This window comes from Pteropus vampyrus, unplaced genomic scaffold, assembly GCF_000151845.1.
Source record: "Pteropus vampyrus isolate Shadow unplaced genomic scaffold, Pvam_2.0 Scaffold113, whole genome shotgun sequence".
NCBI lineage: Eukaryota > Metazoa > Chordata > Mammalia > Chiroptera > Pteropodidae > Pteropus > Pteropus vampyrus.
The window spans coordinates 3080946-3098392 of NW_011888894.1; the positions used below are offsets into that span (position 1 = coordinate 3080946).

The 17447-nt window shown below is 42.1% G+C and overlaps 1 protein-coding gene across 1 annotated transcript; it reads left to right on the forward strand.

Moving 5' to 3' along the window:
* Window positions 1–3617: 3617 nt before the first annotated feature.
* On the forward strand, window positions 3618–9070 carry GKN2 (gastrokine 2). Its single transcript, XM_023533855.1, has 6 exons — window positions 3618–3815; window positions 4442–4495; window positions 4939–5076; window positions 6893–7003; window positions 7659–7815; window positions 8988–9070. The coding sequence occupies exons 1-6, from the start codon at window positions 3618–3620 to the stop codon at window positions 9068–9070; spliced, it is 741 nt and encodes a 246-aa protein (XP_023389623.1).
* Window positions 9071–17447: the final 8377 nt, after the last annotated feature.

Below are 17447 nucleotides of genomic sequence, written 5' to 3' on the forward strand. Positions count from 1 at the left end.
GTGAGGACAAGGAATCGAGTATGAGTCGACATGAAAAGAAAAGTACAAATGGGAGAGGCATTATAGAGGGAAAATGGCAGAAGAAGCAAGGATGACTTTAAAGTGAGCCTGAAGACCTGGAGAAATTGTCAAAGGAAATAACAAAGTAAAAAAAACCCCAAAACTGCTTTTGGGAAAAAAAATGCAACTTTTATTTTAGACATGTTGAGTCTGATATATTATGGTACATTATGGTATATCCAGATGTAATGGAAATGCCTGCAAAATAAAAAAGAAGAGTTAAAAAAAATAAATTGTGTATAAGAGAGAGAAAAGAAAGGGAAGAGGGGCGAAAGAGAGGAAACAGAAAAATAGAGAATTTACGTCTCATAATAAAAAAGGTAGCAGTTAAAATAGATTTAAACGTATGTAAATAAAGGCAACAAACCAAGTGAATTTACTATTTTGTTTGAGCACTAGAGTAGCAAGCAAAAGTCTTATCTTTGCCGCTAACTATATATATGACCTTGGCCACATTTTTTAAACTGCTCGAGTCTTAGTTTCATCATGAGGGGTTTGAACAGGTTCTGAAACAGCTCTTTCAATCAGAACCACCCATGGAGGTTTAAAAGTCCACATGTCTGTGCCCTTTCTCAGACCGTCTGCATCAGTGTCCAAGGTGCAGGTACAGCCAGCATGAGGCCCTTCCATGTTAGCGATTTCACCCCCTCAGTGGGAGCTGGGCAGCTTAGCCATGAATTTCACTTACAACAACTTTTACAAATGGTGTCTCATTCTCTCTATTTAAAAGTGTTCACCACTAAGTTATGGGTAGGCATGATTTTTCCAAGCCAGTATTTCAGTCAAGAAACATTCTAGAAGCAGAAGCCTCCTTACTAATGCCCCCACACCCTATCTCAGCAAGGCAAGAAGTTACACTTACCAGCAACTGCAGAGGGAGGTCACGCAGTACTAGTAGTTAAGAGTGTGGACTATGGAGTCAGATTGGCTCAGATTCCCACTTGCTCTGAGAAGCTGTGTAACACTGAGGAGTCATTTAACTTAGTTTTCTTGTCTGTAAAATGAGACATGTACAAAAGGTAACCTATAGCATTGTTATGAGAATCAAATGAGTCAATATATGCAAAGTGCTCAAAAAGTGCTAGAGCATATCAAGTGCTCCATAAATGCTAACTACCATCATGATCAAACCTATAGACTCAGAACTCCTGGGGACAGGCAGGGAACAAAGTAGAGGGGAGAGAGTAATACCTCCATCTGCCCTCATGTCTATAGGTGAGGGAATTTGGGGGGACTTTGGAGTTAGATATGAGAGAAAATTGGCAGAGGTACCACAAAACTGTAATCCTTCTGGCTACTGCTATCTCAGAAAGATTTTTAAAAGCAGAACATTTTACATCCACCCCAACCGAATAGCCAGTGTAGTGGAATTCCAGTGAACTAGGTAAGCCCCAAATTGCCCAAACGACTGCTTTTTAAAAGCCCCGTTTAAAAAAAGCTGCAGTTAGGAAGTCACTGTAGTTGTAGATCAAGGACTTCATTTATGTTATTTCTTTGCTTGCTGTAGTGATTCTCAATATTTAACAATTTTGCAATTTCTTATTTGTTTTTGTATTTCCCCACCTGAGTTCACGATCCCCTCCTAAAACTGGCTAGCCTTTTCTGATTGTGGCATTATAAAGATTACACAAATTAAACTTTATTCTCTCTCTCTTTTTTAATCTGAGAATTTCTTGATGTACTTCAAGATAAGTAGAGATATATAAATCGTAGTTTTCACAGTGTTTTGAGTAAGGTTTACTGTAAAAATTTGGTTAAGCCTGGTAATTGGGCAGGGAAATCTCTGAGCCTCGTTCCTCATAAAGCTCTGAAAATTGGCACCAACTCTAAAGGGAAGGAGAAATAAAGTCACAAGGCTATTTGTTTCAAAGCAGGCTCCCTCAGCCACTGTTCTTGCCTCCAGTCTCAGGTCCATTCCTTGAGAGCAGGGCAAGGATGAAAAGATACTGAATGAAGATCCAGCTCAGGTCTAAAGGGAGGACTTTACCATCAGGGGAGATATTAGGAATATGTTCTTATACGTCTATAAGATGTTTGTGTAAAATAAGCGTCTTGCAATGTTTTTAAAGGGTGGAAATTGAACTCTCAAGTGTAACATGGAGCAGATAAGCGAGGAATATTTACAGAATGACCAAGTGGTGAAATTTCATTACTGACTAATGAACTTCATTGATATTAGGTTATGTGGTTGGGTCTCGATCCTGATAAAGGAGTTTGCTGGGGTGTGTCGGAGATATGACATGGTCTTTTTCAAAGAGATCGATCCGAGAAGATTTCCACACCTAACAGCCAATATAAAGGGTACAAGCTGCACCGAGCAGCCTCACTCGCTCCAGCACCTCCTTCCCGTCAGGCAAAATGAAAATCTTTGTGAGTATTTGTTTGTGTTTCTTTATACTCTTGTGGTGGTTTCTTGCAGAGAGTGTTCATATCCAATATGCGCTGTATTTCAGGGTTCTTAGACAAACATTGTGTATGTGTTTAAGTTTCAGTGATTGAATTAATGATGTTTTGGGCAGGAACAATGTTGAATATTAAGTAGGATAGTTATATGTCCATTGTGTATTTTTTGAGATGTTTACTAAAATATTATAAAGAAAAAAATTGGAAATATTTAAGAATGTTAATTTGGAGGATTTTTAATAATAATTCTTATGGTGAGCTTCGGAGGGAATTTAGGCATTTTAGTACAAACGCATTTACTATCCAAAAGGGAAGTGAATTTTAAAATAATATTAGTAACATCAATAATAATAATAATAATAACAGTAGCAGCAGTAATTTCCCAAGTGCATTCTAGGCCCTATGATAAACACCTTACATGAATAATTTCATCTATTCACATCAACAGCTCTATGAGTAGTATTACTCCATTCCATGGATGAGGAGCCTGAGGCCCAGAGAAATGAGATTTTCCCAAGCTTGTAAATGTGGGATTTAGACTTGACATTTACCCATTTTAGGCTCCACTTACAGGAGCAGTAGTAGCAAAACATCCCTGCCATGATCTCCCTTTTCCCTCCATCTGACCCCAGCCCTGATCCCAGTCTCCCATGCCACCCTGCAGTGCTGCATGGGCAGTAGGCCATGTTCTGAGGCAGAGTGGCACTCCTTCCCCCAGCCTCTGTTTCTTATTCTCATTTAGCTGCTGGCGGAGAAAGCAAATGACAAGTACCTCCCCATAAGGTGTTCAAGACTGTCAGCTTAAAGAGTTCCGTGCCCTAAGAGTCTCTTGATTTTCCAAGAAGAGACCTAACCCGGTAACACAAACCTATACCATTGTGTATTTATCACAATGTTGGTGGGTGGTTGTTTGGGGGCGGGAACACCTCCCTAGTTCTTTCTAATCATATCACTAAGGTGATCAGTTCTCCAGTCATCTGTAAAAACCTCTATATTAGATCCATAAAATAGAATACATAGACGTGTCAGAGATTACTAGAAACCTGAAGTCAAGCTGACGCATCCCTAGGTAAGTAGGCAGATTAGATATCTGCATACAGGTTTTTGTTGCACGCTCCACACGCAGTCACCAGGAGACAAATGTTATTGGCTATATGGAAAATGAAGGAGAAAATCCTACTGATGGTTCTTCAAAATGTCTGCCTTCCTGCAGACCCCCAACACCAGCAGTTTTCAATGACAGTGCGGCACACTGTGATGTTCAGAAGAGACAGCACGAAACCAGGATCGGCTCGTTGGATCAGACTTTACATAACTACAGAAAACTGTCAGAACTGCCTGAGTGCCTCAGTGTCAGTCTCACGGCCTGCTAGCCTAACACGTGTCTGATGGTGTCGCTAAGGCATGGGTTAGTAGGAGAATAGGGAGATTTCCTTGGTGTCAGCCTCAACAGTCAATCATGCCCCCAAGCATCTTATTTTCATAGTTTCCTTTAGGAATCCATTGTGTCTGTTGCCCGTGAATCATTTTCAATCTGTTTAACCTTCTCACTCTCAAGGAATTAAATAATTCTTTTCTTTTTACGAGTAAATGCAAATTAATCTCTTGTAATTCAAAACCAGTGTGAGTCTTACCAAGGTATTCTCAGAGTAAAATCAGTCCTTCCTCACTGCCCACCTGCCCCAAGTTCTTCCCGGCATAGGAGCACATGCTGTGTAGGTTTTGATGTTGGGAAGGGCTGGGAATTGGTTGACAAAAGTAGAAACCTGTGTCTGAAAAATATCACGAACTCAATAAATACCTTTCAAAAGGGTGAATGTGTGTGTGTTTCATACTTTAGAAATGGATCGGTGACCACCCATGATGACTCATCATTGTCCCTCAGTGTGCATTTTCTGAGATATTTACACTTTTCCTGTCTAGTGTCCCCTTCAGTGATTACCCTACAAGGAATGGAAGTGACTGCTCTGTTTTTCAGGTGATATTTCTGGTGGCGCTGGCCATCTTTGGAACACAATCTCATGGATACGATGTGAGTCGATTCATTATGGACTTTATAGCTTGATAGTGTGGGGAGAGGAAAAGGAAGATACAAGATGATTTGAAGGACAGTAGAGTGTCCATGTGGTCTATTTTGGAGAGAATCCCAGAAACAGAAATGGCCAATAATGGAAACAATGCCATAATTTATTTCCAATTGCAATACCTTAAAAAATGTAACCTATTGCTTTCAAATGTCACCAGTCTCATTTCTCCTGTGTTGTCGTTGATTCTCCCATACAATATGTAGTAAACTATGAGGAAGAGTTTTGCATCTTTATTTTAGTACGTACTTTTGGTCTGGGATCCCAGCGGAAAGGTTTCAGGCTTCAATTTCTTGGTCATAGCAGGTGGACGGCTTTATTTTGCTGGGAGGGATCCTTTCAAATGCATGTGATTAATGGAAAAACCATTATGTCTTTGTTCTCAATCTAGGTTTATAACATCATTAGCCCAAACAACAAAGGTGGCAATGTGCAAGAGACAATGACAATTGACAATGAAAAAAATACCGCTATCATTAACATTCATTCAGGATCGTGCTCCTCTACGACGATTTTTGACTATAAGCACGTAAGCAGCGAGGAAATTTTTATATTCTATAAGACTGGGTTTCTGAAGGGCAGAAGGTAGTCATTTAGTACATATTTGAATTCCAAAATCTACTCTTTCGATTTCATCAGAATTTTCTTACTTCTATTTTTTCCCTTTAAATAATCAAACTACTGATTAAAAAACAAAACAAAACAAAATCACTTCTAAGAAAAAAACATAACAAGAAACATACACGTTTACTTGACCTCTGCAAGCAGAAACTGGGCATGTGACGATGTCTCATTACAGGCTCAGAGAGAGTGACCGAAGCCCAAAATAGTGTCTGGCACACAGACTCTTAAAAATATTTGTTGAATGAGTAAGTTAATGAATTAGGGCTTCTCATACAAAAAAATTATGCAGAAAAAAAATCATGAAAAATTGCAAAATAGCAGAAATCTAGAACAGCTATACACATTTAACTATGTATGTGGTATATGCAATAAGTCATTCTTCTTCTGTAAGAAGGAAAGTGTGTTACTTAAAAAATACCAAACTATCTCCAAGATTTAGTTACTATTATTAACAATAAGTCTCAGAAACCTGCTCAGAAAACTTATTCTGTCCTTTATCTATTTATTTATTTGTTTGTTTTCCATTTGTTTCACCGATAATAGTTATAAACCTGCTTTAACTTAGGGGCAGAGGATATGAGCACTGTGGATATAAGTAGGTCATCTGAATGTGCTTTTCTTCTTCTTTTCGTCTAGAAACCTCCTCACAAGCTTCCTCCTCATGGGTATTGGGAGTTCCAGAACACAGTTGAAAGTAGAGAGTCTTTGAAAGATACAGGTTAAAAGGAAGTTATTGTGAAACGGTTTTTAAGCAGTTGTCAGGAAAATCCCACAACTATCTTTTAAAAATGGAAGTGGTGAAGATTTAGTTCATGCATTTTCCACTATCATCAGGCTTGGTCTCTGTCTATGTTTGAATTTTAGGAACTTGCAATTTGAAAGAATTGAAAAACAGGAAGTAGAAGGGTTTATGTTATATACAGTCTTATAGGCTACCTGAGTATTTGGAATTCTGTAGAGAAAAGTCTACTCTAGATGAAAATGAGATGGAGATAATCTCCTTCTGGCTCCAACGTCCTCACCCTCCACTGCTCTTCCAATCCCAACTTCCTTCAACCCATCCCTATCCAGCCAGCTTGAGTTTGAGGCAGAGAAAAGATGGAGAGAAGATGGTAAAGGAGGGAAGAATAGATGAAGCATGTATGTGTGTGTCGGGGTGGGCGTGGGGATGTTAAGGAGAGTTTCTGAAGTAACACCGTCCAATAGAACTTTCTGAAACTGTGTTTTCCAGAAAGAAGCAGCCACTGTGTGTACTGAGCACTTGAAATGTGTGACAGAGGAAGTACATTTTAAATTTTATTTAGTTTGAGTTTAAATTTAAATAGCTACATGTGGCTAATAACTAACATATTGGAAAGCATGGTTCTAAAGATTATGGAATTTACTCTAAATTGAGGAAGAGGCTGGACAAAGTCTATAGAAAGAAACAGAGACCTGCTGCTTCTCAGTCTTTCAAATCGCAAACTGCAAACCCTGGTTCTGTCACATAAAACGTAGGGCACAGTCATGGGTTTTCAAAATTTCAGAGATAGACATGACAAATGAAAAAATAAAAATACTATGAAAAAGAAGTCAGATGGATAGAACTGATTGCAGATTGAAAAGCAATCACATGTCCTCACTGTGCATACTCAAGGCTTCTCAAGGTTCAGATGTCATCCTCACCAAGTGCAGAACCCAGGGAATCGGGAGAGGCAGTAACTGTACTTTTGGTGCCTCAGGGTTACATCGCATCTAGGGTGCTGTCCCGAAGAGCCTGCTACGTCCTGAAGATGAACCATAAAGCCATCCCTGCTCTGGACCAACTCAAACGGTACATCTATGAGAGGAAGGTAATTCTGGAGTACGCTTAACTACTCCCTGTTCTTGAGGCAGCGAATACTGGTGCCTATAAAGAAATGAAGAGGGTGAGGGGGAAGATAATATTACACCTTATAGTAGATGTGATACCCTCCACTTATTAAAGTGTTTTCACATTTATTGTTTTTGAGGCAGGAGTACATCTCTTAGCTTGATTTCCACCATGCAGTCCCAAATACAAAAACTTATAATAAGTTCCAGTGTCTCTGTAGAAAGAATTGAACAGCCTCTGTTCTCAGAGCAGGGCTCTAAGAAATACTGACTGGCAGGAAAATGAGTGGTTATAATATCTGAGGACACAAGGTGCAAAGAAACTATACAGTGTAGTGAAGATAAACACTGTATGAAGCTAGAAATTTGGGATTTAATTCTCCCTCTGTAATTTTCCATTTTCGCCACCTTTGGCATGAGTTTCACCCTCTCTGGGTTTCATTGTCACCAGAGCAGACTAACACTGGAAATAATGGCGCTTCTCTGATGACCTAGTGGTCAGAAGGAGATGACGTCTTGAGATCCCTGACTGCCTTCGATGTAATAATTTGAAAGAGGAAAAGTCACAATTTAGAATAAGATACCCCAGCTCATGTCACTTTATTTTACCCAATTCCATTCTAACATCTGATCTAGGTTTTGAACAAAATGTTCTCCAACAAATATACCTGGGTCAAGTACAACCCTCTGCAGTCTCTGATCATAGATGTGGACTGGTTCCTGTTCGGGTCACCCATTGAGCAGCTCTGCAGACATGTCCCTTTGTATAAAGGGGAAGTGGTTGAAAAGACAGGTGAGTACCAACAAATCTTTTCTTCACCAAATATTTTCTGAAAGCTCTGATATGCTTACCTGACACTGCTAGGTGTTGTGTGAAATACAAAAAAAAAAAAAAAAAAAAGTGAAACAAGACTCAGTTTGGTTTACTTTAGGAATTAGATACTGACCATGTATGGAAATTTTGCTAAATGTTAGGGGGATACAGAAATGAATAAAACTCTGCCCCCAAGGAACACATAATCTGGTGGAGAAATTGACCAGTTAACATATAAGATGAAAGAAAAGAAATAGGACTCCTGGGTGCCAAGAAAAAACTATTGGGTTCTTTAATGTACAGCATGATGACTAGTTAATAATACATATTGCATATTTGCAAATTGCTGAGAGCAAATTTTAAGCATTCTCACCACGTATGCAAAAAAGTTACCTATGTTAACTATGTGAGGTGATGGTTGTATTTTCTTGATCTTGGTAATCATTCTACAATGTATATGTATGTGAAATCATCATGTCATATACTTTAAATATATACAAATATATTTGTTAATTATTCCTCAAAGATGTTTAAAAAAGATATATTCTCAGAATCTAGGATAAAGTTGGTCCAAGAAAAGAGCAGGCAAGTGCACTAACAGAGAAGGAATAAAAGGCCTGGTTTATCCAGGAAACATATGTCACTGCAGTCATCACTGGTATTTTTACATAGAGTTTCTAAATATGGCAAAGAGGCCGGAGTAAAAGACAGGTGGGGCCACTGATGTTGAATGCAACAACGACAAATAACGGCAACAACAACAACAACAAAAATTCCTCAGAGTAGTGGAGAGTAGATGAAGATGAAAAAAATTAGCATTCGACACATTTCTACTGCCCAGAAAAAATTTTTACTTAAGACTTTTTGGTATAAGATCATTATTACTTATAAGTTAAGACACATAGGCGTGGCATCAATGCAGAGTGTCATAGGATCAACTAGATTGAGCCGTATAGTATTCACAGGAATTGTCATTCTATTTAAGCTAATACATCATTATCCTTTGCAAAACAAGTACAGCTAAAATCTTAGGCAACATGAAATTACATGTACAACCCCTAGTCAAGATATTTACAAAAATAAATTGGTTTGCTGCATTCTAATAATATATTCCTCAACACTCTTTCTTTGAAACTGTTCCTCTTTTTCAGATAATGTCTCTGCTAAAGGCTGTGCAAAGGCTGGACTCCTGGGTATCTTTGGGATTTCCATCTGTGCAGACATTCGTGTTTAGGCATCAACCCACTGGTTTCATCTTTTCAAAGAAATACACCCTTTGGTTTCCACTCAGCAGCCAAATTAAATTCTTTCTAAATATCCCAACTAGTTTTGAGATTCAGTAGTAAAACTTAAATACTATATTTACAGACTGGGTGTTTGCTGTTTGTTTTATAAGTAGCAAAGTGATGCCAAATGTTGTTTATGTCAATTGCCAGGATATCAAGTAAAGTACATAAAGTGTAAAAATTCTCAGATAAGGGGTCATCCCACTTTCGGGTACCCCCTCTCGCAAGAGAACTGTAGCTCTGCACTTCAATAAACCTATTACTCTACCTCTTAAAAAAAAAAATCCCAGATAATATAGCTGGGTCACACACAGGCTGATCAGTTGGAGGGAGGAACACTACCCATCACCTAGAAAAAGAGGCACCTCACTGAAGATCTTAACAGGAGGGAGGACCTATCTAGGAAAGCTAAATCAACAGATAGATGGAAAACAATTTCTAATATTTCAAATAAATTGCATAATATGGGCAAATTCCTAGATCAATGGCTGATTCTCATGTGAACTAGTCAGCTGGGTGCAGGTTCGGAGCAAAGAGAAACTACTGTAACAAGCTCAGCCCTGGAGTGGGTACGCTGCAGGAAGGGGCCCTAGGATGAACTACCACAGTCAAGAAAGTTATTTTCTTGTTGAGGAAATGAGACATTTGTATAAAAACACTTGTGATAATAGTAAAAGAGTGTACAATAAAGTGCCAAATGAATGATAGATCTTGGTGTTTGCAAGCGATGGAACCCAATCTAATTAACGAAGGCTAAGACAGGGAGGATTATTGTCTCAGCTTACCATAGAAGGTTACAAATACTCTAGTTGAGTGGCCGGAACTTGGTACTCGAAGGTGACCAGACTCTCTTCCTCCTGTCCCAGGCCTCCTCTCACCATGCCAGCCTCAGCATCTTACATCGGCTTTCTCCATGAAAGTTTTCACCAGCTTCCCAGTATCATCGTTGGAGAGAAAGCGATGTTTTAGTTTTAATTTTAAATGAGTCTTAACTTAAAAAAATCTCTGGAAAAGACCCTAATTGAATCACTTGGGGCACTCCTGTGGCCAGGACTGCTGGGGATAGGAATGGGGGCAGCGAGAAGCGATGTTATGATTGGCAATCTCTTTTGGAATCTACTCCTCAGAGATGTGTTATAAGGATTAATTTTTATAACGTTATTCCCATTTTAAAGGTAGAACTTTGAGTTCTGCTTTTCCCTAACTCTACTTTCTTTAAGTCAGTTATCCCTGATGAGTGCTGGTGTCATATCGAATACCTGTGAGGAGCAATATGTGGAGTGGGCCATGGCTGTAGGTAGCCCACAGCAGCACTGAAAGACTTGTGCTCCAGCCATGCACACATGGTGCCTGGAGCCAGGCCAGAGGGCCAAGTGCTGTGGGGGAATGTGGACCCAGGATAGCAACGACCCTGCTCAAGGAGGCTGCCTGGGGGACTGCCTGTGTGAGGAGCCTCGCTGGGGGGCTGCCAGGGTAGAAAGAAAGCACTACAGAAACTGACATGGACCAATGAAAAGCCTCCACAGAAACCATTGCCGCGGTACAGAATAAACTCCACCCCATGCAGGCAGCAGAATAAGGAGAAACAGCATATTCTAGGCAGGCTAAAGGTCCCTGCTCCTGATCCTTTGGGAAACTGAGAACGTGGACTGAGCAGGGAGCAAGACGATAAGCACCGGGAAGCTACTACCCTTGGCCGGTGAGCCAGCCCACCTGTCCCCACAGACCCAGCCTCAGGAGCAGTTGGTTCCTCCCTGAGGCTGCAGAGAAGCAGGAGTGATGAGGAGAGTTAGGAACGCTCCTATCTAGTGAGGAAGGAACTAGAGAAGGGAGCATGACTTTCCCCGCAAAGGAAAGTCTGTCAATGGAATGTCATTCTCTGAACAAGCAGGCTGGGGAACTTGACCTCTATCTTGGATCTCCTTTCTCTTTGAAGATCCTCTTGGGCAAGGGTAGAATTTTTGCAGGAGTCTCAGAGGGAGGGTTTTGTGTGAGTCCAAGCTGGGATTTAGACCTGATGAAGGACTGGTGGTGATGTCCTTGAGTGTATGTTTGCAGGAGGATAAGGACAAAGCCGAAGGAGATCTGGGGCAACCCAACAAGAAATCCTGGAAGGGAGGAACAATACCAAGCACATTGTGACATCTCATGGTTGGATTTGACCTGTTTAGTTCTCAGTGAGTGGGCTCATGCTTCAGGCCTCAGAGTGGTGGGTGGGGACTCTGCTTAGAAAAAATGGAAGGCACAGAAGAGAAAAGCCTTTTTTTCACTACAGTTTCTTTAAGAAACCAGGGCATATGTTGCAGCAATGTGTATGATTGACACCATAGGAGGAGACACAGTTTCCTATTTCTGCATTAAGTCCAGAGGCCCGTGCTCCTCTGATCCCCTGAGGCTCCCCAATCAGTAGCAGAGATAATGGCAGTCTCTGACCCGAGCCCATTGTCAGCAGAGGGGCAGTAGGCAGTGAAGACTGCTCAGCTGTAGGTTCTCAGTCCTCTTCTCCCGTCTCTAAGAGGCAGCATTGGAGATGTCATCAGAGGTCAATGACAGTAGCTGCCCCAAGGAAGAAAAAAAATAAGAAAAGAAAATAGAAGATTTCCCTCCTAGGAAGATCATGGGCTAATTTTTCATCACTTCTTAGGCACTTTCAGGGAGACTCAAAAATTCGTACAATGGACTCAGCAAGAAGCTTAAACTCTTCAATTAGGAGTGGAGGACAGTCTGTTATTAGTATTAGTGTGATTGTATTTTAAACAGAAGGCTCGCGGCCCTGACAAACATGGAATATGTTTGGGTCAGGATCAGGAGCACTGGTTTGAGGTTCAAATATGGTAAACTGTTTTATGAGCCCTGGATTAGGTAAACTTGGTGAATTAACGTTAGCAGTGGTCATCCATAGGGATGTGCTAGAGACTGGATGTTTGTGTCCCCTCCAAATTCACATATGAAACCTAATCTCAAATGTGAAGGAATTGGTGCCGTCATTAAAAAGGCCCCAGAGAGTTCCTTTTTCCCTTCCGCCATATGAGGGGGCAGGGAGAAGATGGCCAGGCCATCTACGAACCGGGAAGAGAGCTCTCACCAGACACAGGACCTCCTGGTGCTTTGATCTTGGACTTCGCAGCCTCCAGAACTATGAGAAATAAGTGTTTGTTGTTTATGAGCCATCCAGTCTACGGAATTTTTAAATTTTGCCCTCCCAATCTCAACTCCTAAAGGACCTAAATCCTGATGCATGGGTGGAAGATTCTTTATAAGGTCAAGATTGAACTTGTAAGCTGAAGGAACAAAATCTACCTCGACAATCTCTGTGAGGTCTAGAGGACTGTGCTTGCTGTTTCTCAAGACAGCTATTACAGCCCAACTGGGGACAGCCAGGAGTGATGAAGCATGGAGGCAATAGGCCTTGAACCCAAACTTTTTGGGAGGAAACTGACCTAGCCAGCAGAGTATCTGCAGGGATGGTAACAGATAAAGACAAACATGGTGGGTACATGGGGGTCTTGAAATCTCCAGAAGTAACAAAGATGTTATAATAGCCAGGTGGAGCCTTGAGGTGATGGGAAATTCAGGAACAGCCGAAGCTCAGAAATTGGGGACGGGGGAAGGGGAAGATCTTGTAAGAGCAGTCAGTAGGCAACAGCTCTAGTACCTTCACAGAGGGCTAGGAAGCAGGGGTCCAGGCAGTCATAACAGGGACTTGGGAACACGGGACAAGACAGGGGCTGGCTCCCAGAGCTGTGATGAAGATGAAGTGTCAGGGACAAGGTGTATACAGGTTGGGGTGGACTGACAGCTGTGATAATTTAACTCTGGGGGTTCACGGAGCCAGGTCCTGCTTCGTGGTCCTCTCAGGGCCTCTGACCAACCAAGCCTTGGCCTGTCACATCAGATACTTCCTCCCTGAGTGTGTTTATGCACATATCTCCACTATCCTTGTCCTTGGTAAGCCATATGTGACCAAATCCACAGGTTCTGAGCCTTTGGCCTGCCCATCATACCTTATTTAAGCCCAGCTAGAGGTTTATCTTGGGCCTTTGCCATATAATCGTCTTTCCATTCACGACTGTAGGTAGCCACGCCACATCGTGACTCTACAGAGCTGGTGCTCAGCTCCGTTTCCTGCAGATTGGCGCTGAGGTAACCCGAGTTCTCCCACTCCATGCACATGCGCTATTGAGCACTCCCCTCTTGCACCCTGCTCCAGCCCCGCCTCGCTTAAAGTTCTTCAAACTCCAACACGGCCTTCCTTGGACATCTGTGTTGGTATCTCCAATACTCCTTCCTGTTTATTCTTGCTTCTAAGCTAAGACAAGTCAGAGATGTTCCATGTGGCATGGGTAGGGCTGTCTCTGCCCCTCCTAGCTATAGGAATGGACAGTTAAGAACCAGAGCTAAGAGGCCAGGCTCCTTATTCATTTGTAGCAGAGAGAAAGGACTGGAAGTTAACACTAAGGCCTTCAGACCAGTTCCAGAGAGAGGTCTGGGAGGCCCAATTTCACTTGAATCTCTCAGGGATTTTCGTGGGGCAGCTGGGCCACCACACTGAATGGCTTCCATAGAATCTCAGCACCAATTTGCAAGAGACAGAGACGTGGCCTCAGACCTGACAGCTTGTCTGTGCCGTGGCTGGTGTCTTTTGTTACTTATTGACAAAATCTTCAAGGGATTCTTCAAGGGACATCCCAAAGAGGAGCCCTTAGAAATAAGATGCTCTAGGAGAGGCCCCTCTTCCTTTTCACCATGCAGGTATGAGATATTGTAGACTGCACGTGGATGGAAATACCAGCACCTAGAGAGGACGGTGCGGGCAGGGAGGGCAGGACCATCATCTGCTAGACCAGGGAGGCAAGAAACTTTTATTGCTCTAAACCAGAAGGAGAAATTGTATCCAATTTTCTAGATTACAAAGCTGGATCTTGTGTTGAAAGGTAGAGCGTAGAAATGAGGAGCTGGGCCCTAAGTGCTGGTTTCAGGCCAGGAGCTCTGTCTAGGCGAGTTCATCTTCCACATGGCCGGCATGGAGCTTCAGAGCCCAGGGATCTCACCACAGATGGAGAGACCCATTAAGGACAGGAGTTGGACTTCAGAACATGAATCAGGGTCAACTGCCAGTGCAGTACCTTTAAGAAGAAAGAGAAAAACTTTACAAAAATATTACGTAATTGCTTTAAGACCCCAAAGTAGAGTGGATTTCTTATGACGTGCATCTAAATCAGATGTGATGCTCGGGAGAGACCGTGGGACTAAAATGCAAGGTCTCCCCAGTGCTGCAATAATTGGCTTCACATCCCCTCTTTCTATTTCTTTTACTGACCTTTAATCATCCTCCTTAACCACCAGCCCCTCAAGTTCTCCCTGCTGGATCCTCTTGTTATGAAGAAGCTTCGTTTATTGGATTAATTTATACTAAGATATAAGTGACAGGCAACAGCCTAATAGGAAGAAATTACTGACTATATCTATAATAGCAGGCAGATTCTGAAGTCTTATCTGGATCACCACTGATACTCCACCATGTCCCCAGCAGGGGTGCCAGCCACTGAGATGTTCCTTCCCCAGTGCGGTCTATAACTATGAAGTCTCTATTTTCCAACTGCTGTACAGCCTGAGAAACAGGAGGACTGAGAATCCCAAAACAATGGGCCTCTAACACTGGGATGCCAGGCACTGTGCTGCTTGGACTGGGGCGATGAAGCTTTGGGTCAGGTGAAGGTATCCATCGACTGTTAAATCCCATTGATCTATCTTCAATCCTCTGGTAAAACTAAGTTAGCTCTGCTCTCAGCGAGCTCTGATGTCAGGAAATCATCTCTGCCACCCCCAGGTAATAGATCTCAGGCAACATTATTTTCATACCCAGTAGCAAAGAAATGGAATAGATCTGAAAATTGTCGTTAGAATTAGCCAATGACCTAAAAATCATATTGCACTTTTGTCTCACTCATGGTTTTAGGTTTCTAGTTAAGTTATTCACACACCTTTTTTCTTTTCTTTTTTTTTTCTGCTGAGCAAATTAGGTGGGGACCTCTCGGCACATGTCCTTGATGGGCATTCTATACTGGGCTAAGTTCTTGAGGCGGCTGGGTAAAACAACGTAGATAAGGCCACGAATGAGTGGATAATGCTTTAAAGCCAGGAAAGGACGACATTTCAAAATGATGAGACAGCATAGAGAGGTAGTACAGCAAGAAGGAGGCAGGGAGAAACATATTCCAGTGAGCCTGGGCAATTCAATTTACAAAAAAAGCTGTGAACTCAAACTTGTCCTCATTTGGTCTCTGGCTGCAATATCCTGTCTGGCCACAAGGTGATGACATTACTCCAGAAAACCCTATGCGTGAGCCTATGTGTCTTCTAACAGTCTATATTCCTTTAATCTCTCTTAATTTCTCAACTCTTTCAGCCTCCCGTGCTTTTCCCCCCCATCTCTGATGATAACATAGAATAGTTTTAAAATTATTTATTGCATTTATATTTTGTTTTTGCTTGTTATAAATCAGAAGAATGTAATATTGTATATTTCTATTGAGAAAATTTAATAAATTGTTTTATTTTTATGTGACCTGAAGTGCATTCTTTTTCCCCCAAGAATCAGTGACCTTCTGGCAATGGACATTAATATTGCCCAAATGTCCTGGGCAGGTTATGTAGGTAAATTACAGCAGATTTCAACAGCTTGCCGAGGACTTCATGCTGATTTTTAATTTATTTGACTCTCCTCATCATTTAAGAGCCTGAAGGGAAGAGCATTTCAGCAGTTCTGGGCTTATTTTTAACTAAAGATAATATGTGTCTATGTGTTTGGGGATGTGCAAGGGAGGAGAGAAGACATGGGGTTGCTAGTACTCCTACTAGTTCACTCAATAGATTCAACAATTATACATTCAGTACGTTCAGCAATTAATATTCATTAACATGTAGCTCACACTCTTTTGGAATACATAAAAACTATGTCATCACATGGAATTTTCATTGATCCATTTATTATTTGACTTAAATAAGCCTTGGGGTCCTTTGCATGACAGAAGGATTTCATGGGCATTAAGAACAAGCATGAACTGAATTCCCCCTGTGTGTATAGCATCATCCTAGAAGGGTGTAGTGCAGAGTTGGAAAACACTAGACTAGGAGGGAACCACAGTGAGCTGGTCTCACTTACCTGATGATCTAGGGCCTTGTTAATGTCATCTAAAGTGGGAAGGCAGTTTGGTTCATCTTGGTCAAGACACAGGCCATCTTGCTATACAGCTTAGCCACCAAGAGGGCCTTAAAGCAACACAGTGGAACCATGTCATTCATTTAGTCATGATATTAGTGGGCTCCTAATTGCCATCAGTGCTGGCAAGTAGCTGTTCTTTATTCTGAGAAGTAGAGCATCCAGGAAAAGTGCAGCTCTGGGCACTGGAGTGAAGGGCCAGCAGCAGGACTGGCAATGCACTGTAGAGCCCTGCTAGCCCTGAGGGCCTTGTGGCACTGTCCACTGCTGCAGGCCCAGGAAGAAATCCCCCCGGGTGCTCTGCACACCACTGATGGACTGGTGGGACAGGAGGCAAGCTAGGCAACGAAGCTGACTTTAAGGTTCTATTCTGGCACTTAGCAGCCATCATGGTCTTCGGCTGCCTCCATGATCCTCAGCTTCCCAATCTGTGAAGAAGGAATGATAGGCCCTCTCCCTTAGGGTTGTCATGAGGATGAGAAGATGAAATGAGATACTTACCACTTGTGAAAGTATCTTCCAAGTTACAGAGAGCTCTCTGAATAGACAGGGTGATTAGGAGCCTTGTGTCCGGCTCTCTAGACTCAGATTCTAGGCCTGGGTCTGCCACTGACCTCCCCTCTGTATGGCCTTGGGCCTGTCACACGGCCTCTCTCGGCTGTGGATCAGAGTAGCGGTTCTCCAGCTGTGCCTGACTTAGCCAAAGGACCCTTCACCCACATCTCCCTCCTCCAGCTAGAACAGTTCTGACTTCTGTTCTATATGGTGGAATTCTGTGGAATATTTTGTTTAAAGAAAGTTTCTATGGATTAAAACAAAGTTGGAAACCACTAGACTTCATGCAGTCCAGGAAGATTCGAGAGATGTCTCCTTGAGGAAGTCAGGGAGAAGGTATTTGGGGAAGAGAACATGGCAGGTACAAGTGGAAGCAGAGACAAAGCCTGTGTTCGAGGCATCTGTCCGAAGATGTCCAGGGTTGAAGTGGACAGAACGGCTTCCAACCAGCAGGAGCTGGATGGCCAAGAGTCTTCTGGGCCAGAGTGAGGAGTGTGGGCTTTTATATCTCATTTAATCCTCAGAGTCTTTTCAGGTGAGAAGAGCAG